General features: G+C 28.3%; 1 protein-coding gene across 1 annotated transcript in view; it reads left to right on the top strand.

Moving 5' to 3' along the window:
- The window catches only part of LOC108756979 (phospholipase A1-like), a 3208-nt gene extending 737 nt beyond the window's left edge, over positions 1-2471 (top strand). The window contains exons 2-3 of the mRNA XM_018501195.1: positions 887-1163; positions 1874-2471. Of these exons, the coding sequence (XP_018356697.1) occupies positions 887-1163; positions 1874-2441 (845 nt within the window). The 3' untranslated portion in view covers positions 2442-2471. The remainder of the gene's footprint in view (positions 1-886; positions 1164-1873) is intronic.
- Positions 2472-10238: the final 7767 nt, after the last annotated feature.

The raw sequence follows: 10238 nt of genomic DNA, 5'->3' as shown, positions 1-10238 counted from the left end.
TTCCACTTTTATTACATTTTAAAAAATAAGTACATAAAAATAAAGTATCATAAAGCTAAATAATTCTCTAATTGATCGGGTAGAGTCTTAATCTGATGGAAATTAAATATTAATAAAATTTTTTAATTTTTTTTAGAAAAAGAAATATTTTTGAAATATATTGAGATCTTAAAACAAAAAAAATTATATATACTCACTTATTATCTCTTTTAAAAATTAATAGAATTTTCAATATTTATAAATTTTGGAACATGTTGAAATGTAACTTCGATGAAAATAGAATGCAAAGGAGAGGCATTTTATTCAAAGATCGACGAGCGACACGTTAAAGAGTTACGATCTTTGCATACATTAAGGGTTAAGAGTTTGTACTAAAAACGCGATATTGTTTAAGGATATGTTGCCTATGCAATATTAGCTAAAAGTGTCAGTAAAAAAATTAATATCAGCCAATATTTATTCAAAAAAAATTTGATATTAGCTCATCTTGAAATCAATTTTAGAAGTAAACTGACCATATTTTGCTGCAGTTTTAAAACAATATCTTTGAAATATTAATTCAAATAAACTTTTACACAAATATTTATTATTTTATGTTAGTGTATATATTATACAATTCTATTTAATTTTTAATGTTACTTTCTCATCAAATTTACATCAAATGTATCAAAACAAACGAAAAGATTAATTAAACCAATAAAAGAATTATGCTTAAATTTTACACAATACAAATATTCAAATGAAATAGTGTAAAAAAATCTTTTATATAAAATTTTTTATATTTTTATATTTTATTTTTAGACATAACATATAGATTCTTAAATAGCTTTAAACATCAATCATTTGACACAGCGTCTCGAGATAATCTTTATGTCCCAATCCGTAGGTGGCGACGATATATTGCCGGTGACAATTTTGCGTGACGCTTACCTGAAGAATGGCAACTATAATGTATTCCTGGTCGACTGGGGTGCATTATGCGCTCGACCGTGTTATCCAGCTGCGGTGGCAAATTTGCGACCAGTAGCAAGATGTCTCGCCGGTACTTTGACGACTTTGAGAAATCTTGGCCTACCGATTGCCAGAACCACCTGCGTTGGACATTCCTTAGGCGCTCACATTTGTGGCATTATGGCAAATTATCTTTTCTTTCGAATACACAGGTGAACACTTTGTAAATAAATACGCAAGGTCATTTAAAGTAATTTAAGTAATTTCACTTTTCGGCGTTTCTGACATAATTTGACAGTTTTACCATTCAATAAGATAACACACAGTGAGGGTGAAAAATACTAAATATTAATTTACAAATAAAAAAAGGAAATTATTACTAAATTATTACAAAATTACCTTAAATAAAAGAACTTTGAAGAAGATTAAGATTTGTATTTAGAACGGGATAGAAATTTATTTTATCGTTAAATGCGCGCTTTTATTTCTTAAATATTTTAGTATATGTAACGTGTAAATGCCACGCTAACATTGTTATAAGCGCGTTCTAATTTTCTTATGTACACATAAGATGTCGAAAATCTCAACTAAAAATGTCGAGATTATATATAATAGCTTTTGAATTCTATATATTTAAAATTATAACAAATCGCCTCACCTAAAATTCACACGCTCGATTATTATAGTCTCGACATTTCAGCGTTAGAATTTTTTTGTCTCAAAATATTATAGTATTACATAATACTTAGTGTGAAATAGTTAGTCGAATCTGAAAGTGATCGAATCGACGTCGATTCGATATTTTCATTATTCTGGGTATTTTTATTATAAGATATTATATTAGGTATTATGGTATGATAATTTGACATATAAAATTCGCTAGATAGACTTACACAAAGTGTTAAAAGCTTGTTGTGTACAGGATAATCGGCTTAGATCCCGCGCGTCCTCTCCTCCGACCAGGCCTAGTGAATCGTTTGGACTCCGGTGATGCTGATTTCGTCGAAGTAATACACACCAACGCCGGATACTACGGCGAGATCGGTCGTATCGGCCATGTAGATTTTTGCGTAAACGGCGGCAAGGTGCAACCTTTCTGCGAAGATCGGGAGATGTATCAGCTGTGTAGCCACGTGTGGGCAGTCTGCTTCATGGCGCAAAGCGTGGACGACGCAAACCTGATCGCGGAGTCCTGTTCCAGGAGGTGTCCGTCGGGTCCAAGAATTGCCGCCAGGGCGGGAGAGTACATGACGATGGGTCAGCATACCCCGTCCGACGCCAGAGGATCCTTTTGCTTCACTCACTCCGATCCGCCGTACTGCCCGAAGTACTGGAACGGTCATGGCGACGAGAGATGTTGTATCCCGGAAATAACAACTAATGAGGAGATAGAAGAAAATAGCGTCAAATATGATAACTCAACAAAACACTCTAAATCAAGGCGGTTAAACTTTGAACTCGACTTAACACGACTCCGACACGTTAATTAAGAAGGAATTATTGTTTATTACGCTATTAATTATGGCATTTATTATAATTTGTTGACGTAAATTGAATTGAACCGTTAGATATTGTTAAATTTATAAAAAAATATGCTAGATTTATATTATTTCAGCATTATTTTCTCAACATAAATATCTTTCTTTGAATGAGCCTTCAAAGAAAACAAATTTCTTTATTAAATTTATAAAGTCTATAGAGATTCGATTACTAAATATACAAAAACGATCTTTACACCTGCGAATAGAAATAATTAAATTGGGTTTCGTTAGAATTTTAGATTCTATTAAAAAAAAACATTACAAATTATGATTAAAATCTATCTTATAATTTAATCAAAATCTACAACATTAATAATTGGCTATTAAGAATCGGCGCAGTAATTATTGCGCTTAATTAATAATAATATTTAACAATAATAAATTTATTCGAATGTTTCGACTAACTTCTAGTTAGCCATTTTCAGTGAGACGATAAACATTATATAAACTTGCATTACGTAACAAACATCATTCACGGTCAATCTTCAATATCGTATTTCCCATAACCAGTTAGTCCGCTAGATGATCAACAGATTTTTTGACCTTAACTTTTAATAATTGATATCATAGAATAAAAAAATTAATTAAATTGAAAATTAATTAAAATTTATCGCAATTTGGGAAATACTTTCATATACTTAATTGCGTATTAATATGTTTATATCTACACATTGGGGTTTTCAGAAGAAGACGCATAAATCAATCTGGGAATGTGAAGCTACCGATTATGTATTCGCACCACGATGCGACACGTTCCGGAAAAATCCCGCGTTCAAACACCAGATGATACCGTTACATGCTCCACTAACTGCTAGCGAATGTATCAGTGATAATAATAAGTCGTCAAGTGTCTTCTTCAGTTTGTATATTAGTTCTCCTTTCTTTGTCTTTCATAAATTTGAATAAATTTCGCGCGTTTATCCTGTCAAAATCAGGAGAGTGGAATCCTGAGAAATATTATAAAATTTATTTTAAAATAGAATCTAAAAGTGATATAAAATTATTTGTACAGCAAGAAATTAAGAAGGAAATTGTTGAAGTAAAATTAATAGATTATTTATGCAGCAAGAGATTAAAAAGAAAATTGGTTAAATGAAAATGAGAATGTAGATTTATTGGAAATTACATTAATTAATTGAGCTCTAATAATTAATTGGATGAACTACTGCGCGAAGGATTCATTTTCTCAAAGCGATTTGAAAATATCTAGTTTTAAACGATATTTTTAAAATGTATGTTGCAATATGTTATTTATTGAAATAGAAAATATATCGTGTTTATTAAACATAGTCTAACAAAATTTTGACTTTAATTATATTTTTATATATATATATATATATATATATATATATATATCATTATATATTATATACACATAATATAATAATAGATTTTTTAATAAATTTGGAACTAATCTGTTTCTAACACAAACAGAATGTCACTTCTCTCAACTTTTTCAAATTCAAATTGCGCCATTGCATTAATTGCATTAATATTTTCTGTTGAATTAATTTAACATTTTTATATTCTGAGGGAAGTTTTAATATAAAAGATCTTATTAATATCTTGATTACGTTTCTCTTGGAATTCCATAAACAAATGGAATCTTTTGTTATCAGCGTACGATTGCAACTCCATTTTATGGGAGAGTAGGGAAACAAAAGTAGTTTAACAAAAACTTAAAAAAAAGGCGTTATATATACAAAATGTCTAAGTTTTTGTATGACAGTGTGAACATCTAGCTATAAAATTGATGTACAATTTTATTTGAAAAGCAGCAAGTGCACTAATTACTTTTTTAATTGTTTAAAAAAAATGAGCTTTGACTTTCATTATTCTAGAGCCAGAATAATGGGAGTCATGCATTAGTCACCTGTTAGGTTCTAGAAAATAAGATTGCTATATCGATACAATTTATTCTATTTTTATAAAAATATAATTTGATAATACTGTCATTGATTTGATAGGCCTATAGTAATAACAATAATAAACGATACAATCTTATTTTATGGAATTTTTTGAATAAAATAAACTTTAAATATGAGAAAGAGAAGATTTCTAGCGATCAGCCGATTGTATTGGTTGTCCTTTTCCTATTGCGAGATATTCAGAAACAATTCAGGATTAAATTTGTTTAATTCAATTAATCGCTGGACAATAAAATCTCTTCAGAGTTATGAGAATCACTCCCATTACTCGGAACGACCAAAACGGTTCATAAAAATCATTAAAAATTTGCATATTACGGACGTATAATTTGACAGTTAATTATTTAAGTATACTCTAAAAGTATGAAAAAATAAAATTCTTATTTCTATAATACTTATTTTGGCTCCAAAAAATTTTCAAATATTACATTTGACTTTTAAAAAGAGATGAATTTCCTATTGCGAGTGATGAAGGCAACCTGATCATCCCAGACAGAATAGACAATAATTCTGCATTGTTTGATTATTTCGCCTGTTTAAAACAGCTATTTATCGCAAAGCGCATCAGTGAAAAGTGTGTTGACTTTTATCACCCTGTTCTCTTTACTTTTCAGTTCTTCTGTAAAACTCTCGATTCCCGGTTCGTTTGAGTACTCAGGAGTTTCGGTCAATCGAGACGATGTTGAGTAGCCTTCAGTCTCTGGCGCCCTGCTGATCCGTATAAGCTCGAGAAAAAATGTTTCGAGAATCAGTCAGCCGACGGCGACAAACAGGCGCGACACATTACCAGACATCTTCCACTCTTGTCGTAGACGTAGATAGCGTGCTTCAAGAGCGACAAGTATGAGAGGTTGTCTTACGAAGAGACCAGATATAAAAAGAAAGAAAAAACTTATTATATCTAAGATAGAAGTTGACAATGTCGTAGAAATATGCGCAGCAAAAAAAATAAAAAAAAAATACGTAATATCCACTCTGAAAGAAGCGTTGCATTAACTGGAGTTTTGATGAAAAATGGACAAATCGAAATTTTTTGATTGTATTATACGTAAAATTCTAGTTAAAATAAGGAGACTTCTGACTGATATGTTTAGAATCTTCTGGTTCATTTATTATCATTTATATATCAACCAGAAATTTTTCTTAATGCATTTCAACTAAATGTAGTCAATACAAAAGAACAGTATACGAAAAGAATGGTAATCATCACAGATATCGATACGTTTCCGAGATTAGAGTTAATCTATGGTACATTATACAGTAATCTACAAAAGAATAGTATACAAAAAGAACGGTTTTGCTAAAGTATCTAAAAATTTTTTTAATATTAAATAATCAGATCTGAAAGTGTCTAGTTTTGTTGGACTATCAAAATAATTACGTAAAAATTTCAAGTATGACGAACAATGCTGTAAAAACGCACAACCAGTTTGGACTTTTCTACATAATTATTTTGATGGTCCAATAAAATTGTTTTCAGATCTGTATCTATAATAGCTTAACTTTTAGATATTTTAGCAAAATCCTTTTTTCCGTAATAAAAATGAATAAAAATAAAACAAAGACATACGCGTTAAATTCTAATAATAACAAGTTCTGTAAAATGTACGACAATAAAGCAATACCTAATATATTTACTTAAATACGAGTGCCTAAAAATATTTTTTTCTAATGTAACTAACTTCAAACTCGGTTTAATTTACTCTTATTTAAAAAAAAAAAACTCTAATTTTTAGAAAAATAGATTAAAAGTAAGTTAAACCGAGATTAAAGTTAATCTATATTGGAAAAAACGAGGAAAATAAATAATAAGTAAAACAAAGATATAAGTGTTAAGAAAAAAAAGTTCCGTAAAACATGTGTAAAATACAATTTGCGCATGACATAAACGCAAAAATTAATTATCTATTATTAAATTTAATATTTTCTCATTATTTACTTATATTAGAGTGGAATTGATGATAAAGAAGATATTGTATATCTTTAAATATAAATATAAAAATATGTAGAGTTTATTCATTTTTTTATTTAAATGATATTAATGATATGAATGACATTACGTACAAAAATCATCGAAAGGTATAAATTCGAGCAAGATTCAAGATATATGATATCTTAAATAATGTTTGATTACGTATCTTCAAAGAGCCGCATGTATAGTTCTTTGAAAATTCGTGCACATGCTTCCATAAACAATCATTGCATAAAATTTAATCGCGACTATTGAATGCGTTCGCTACAAACAGAGATACATATGATATGATATTTTGTTTCTATCACTTTTTTTTAAATAATATTTTGCTCCGTATATGTTTTATATTGCATCTTGTTAAAAATATGCGTTATATAAAAAATATTTCATTTATAAAATCTTTTACTAATTAAACAACAGACAAGACATTCGGTCTTTTGTGTTGTACAAGACTAAAATTTTTTGGAGATAAACGTATGAGTATTGAAATGTCGTATAGCGGGTTGTAATATCGTAAATTGTCTTATTGTGTCATCACAAAATATCAAAATATCTCTTTGGTAATTAGGCAATGGTAACATTATATAATACGACGTGCGATAAAAAAACGAGATGTTGATTGTAGATCGTAGATGCTTTCCATTTCGTAATTCGACACAATTGTTCTATTTTTGTTACTCACGAAATGTCAAGAAAGATAAAATGATGTATCAACTTGTATCACGAAATGGAAACCCTAAAAGTGGAAAGCACAAACCCTAAGGTTTGCGTTCATTGTACATTCACACACACATTTTTATCTATAATATGTATATTAAACCTAACATTGCTATCACAAGTATATACATATACAGGGCGTATTAAAAATCTGGAAATGGGCGAATATCTCAAAAGCATAGCATTTTTAAGAAAAATGTTTTAGACAAAAGTTGTAGGATTTAAAAAGATCTATTCGTTGATCACATTCGCTTGGCTGTGGGTGGCATCGCCAAGGTCAGATCAAGGTCAAATTGATTTTTTTTAATAGGATACTATATTTTTGATGCCAGAATCTAATAGTTGATGCCAAGAGCTTTTCAAAACTCTATAATAAAGTTATTTTTCACTAAGTATTTAATATTTTTCTAGTTATAAGGCTTACAGTACCACCGGCAATAAGGAATTTTGACTAGTATTTCGTATACAATAGAATTTAATGTTCACTATCATCATATCAAAAGTATAGAACATTTAAAAATGCAGAGATTATTGCAAATTGAAAAAGAAAAAAAGATGAAAACAAAAAGAGAAGAAATTTGATTGTACGTTAATTCTCTCTTTATTAGTTTTCTTATCACAGCTATAGATTCTTCTTGCATTTCTTGTTGCATTTCTTGCCTAATGCTAATGCCAGCGGTATTACCTTTATGTAACCTTCAAGCCTCATATAATTAAAAAAATACTTAATGAAAAATAACTTTATTATAGAGTTTCGAAAAATTCTTGGCACCAGCTATTAGATTCTGGCATCAAAAATATGATATCCCATTAAAACATCGGTTTATTATGAATTTTGTTTTGCAATCATCCGTGAGAGACACGCAATTATAAATACGAACAAAAATAATAAAATGTAATTATAACAAAATAAAGAAAAAAAAAAAGAATGAGCGGAGCATATCTGCATGTAAAAGTGGGTCGATTTGTATTTAATTAAGAATGATAAAACAAGATTGACCGATTGTTTATGTTTTTAGCATATTGGGTGAATAACTACAATTGTTATTACGGCGTTTTCCAATCTTTGCTTAAAATAAACGAAAGATATAATTCTGTAATCGTTTACATTGCTTTTTTACTGGAATTTAGTATCTTACTTTACATTGTGAATTTTTCAATCGATTGGATGCAAATGGCAAAAAATCAATTTGACCTTAACGCCATCCAAGGTCAAGCAGATGTAATCAGTGAATCCTTTTAACTCCTACAACTTTTGTTCTAAAACATTTTTCTCAAAAATAATCCGACCGTTTCCAGACTTTTGATATACACTTATATACATTTGTATACATAGGTGCGAGCACGCATACTTACATAAATTATATATATTTTTTACATTATATATTATATTACACAATAATTTATATATATAATATAAAATATAAAAATATATGTGTGTTTTATATATATATATAATATATATTTATACTGTATGTATAAATAATATATGTATATGTATAATAATTATATATACATAAACATACATGAAAAACAAATACATGCAATCATTGGCAATTAGCGCTTTTAAAAGAATATGTTACGCTTTTGTAGACAAATACAAAGTGTCCGGTAAAGACCGTAGCAACGCTTAAAGGTAAATTCTTGAGACCATTTTAAGACGAAGATTCTAATACAATGTAGTATAAAGTAAAATCAGTGCCAATCACATCTGACCGCGCGAATTTTAAGCGATATGATTCGCTGACTTTAATTATAATTCAAAAACTATTATAGCCTTGACATTTTGCAGGTATTACATTGCGAAAATTTTTTCCGTAATTTTTATACGAATTGAAATATCTTTCAGAAATACTCAGAAAAATTCGGAAGGTTTACATGTTTTCTCAGAATTTTTCATACAAGTGAATTCTGGAATTTCTCATCCCATAATTTTTAAAAAACATTTTAAAATTTTTTAGATTTTATAACATTTCATCAAAAATTATATTTACAAAAACTCTTATTTTATAATATTTTATAATTAACATATATGAAAAATTCTGAGAAAAGATGTAGATTTTCTAAGAAATGTTTCAATTTATATAAAAAATGTGAGGTTATAAAATTATACAGAAATTCTGAAAAATTATATTAAAAATTCTGAGAAAAATTTTTACCAGGGTTTTCATCTCAAAATAATCTCAGGAATCTAGCTAGGGGTGACGAATCGTCCTAATATTCTTTTTTATTTTAAGATTGATCCCGGAATTGGCTGATTAAGAGTTGGTCATTTTAGTTATTACGATCTTTACTGAATATCCGGTATATAAATATTATAGCGAATGTAATTGAGAAAAGGAAGAAATAAAGTGTGACGGTAGAGTAGTTCTGCAATAGTCAGAAGTTCCGTCTGTTTTTATTTCTTCTTCCATTTTCATTGTACATTATTAAGTGTAGTTGGAAGAATAAATTTGTTCTACAATAAAACAGCAAATTCTTTTTGAAAGACATTGATTTGAAATCTTATTTTAAATAGCGCTTGTCGATGTTCGGCCATGTTGACACTTTATAGGTAAGTATGATTGTAAAGTGTTAAATGCGACAAAAATGTCACGTGTAGCTACTACATTTGTACCTTCGCAAAATTTCGCATCGAAATACATTTGTTATTGCAATATATTTGTAATAATACTTATGGCAAATATTTATATCTATAAGACATAAAACAAACATTCGATAATTTTATATATAAAACTTAAACTTAATTTTATACTTTTATACTTTAATCATATTGTAATTGTAGAATTACAAACTCTTTGATCTTTAAATTGTTTACTTTTTAATAGTCTTGTCAATGTTTTATTTATATATACATATTTACACTTATAAAAAGATTTCATTGTTTTGCATTGTGTTTTTATGCTTACTAGAAATAATTCAATTTCTTTTTAATTTTTTATTAACAAGATATAGGAACAGTAATGTATATATATACTTAGTATTTTATCGCAAAAAACTCAGATTAAATTTTTTCAATTTAAATGTGAAATCTTCAAATTGTAAAATAAGTTTCAACTCATATTATTAAAATCAGAGAAAATTACATAATATTTATGCTATTTATCTACACAACAATTTATCTTTGGT

The sequence above is a fragment of the Trachymyrmex septentrionalis genome, unplaced genomic scaffold (assembly GCF_001594115.1).
Source record: "Trachymyrmex septentrionalis isolate Tsep2-gDNA-1 unplaced genomic scaffold, Tsep1.0 scaffold131, whole genome shotgun sequence".
In the NCBI taxonomy this organism is placed as follows: Eukaryota; Metazoa; Arthropoda; class Insecta; order Hymenoptera; family Formicidae; genus Trachymyrmex; species Trachymyrmex septentrionalis.
This window is presented reverse-complemented; position numbering and strand designations above follow the sequence as displayed.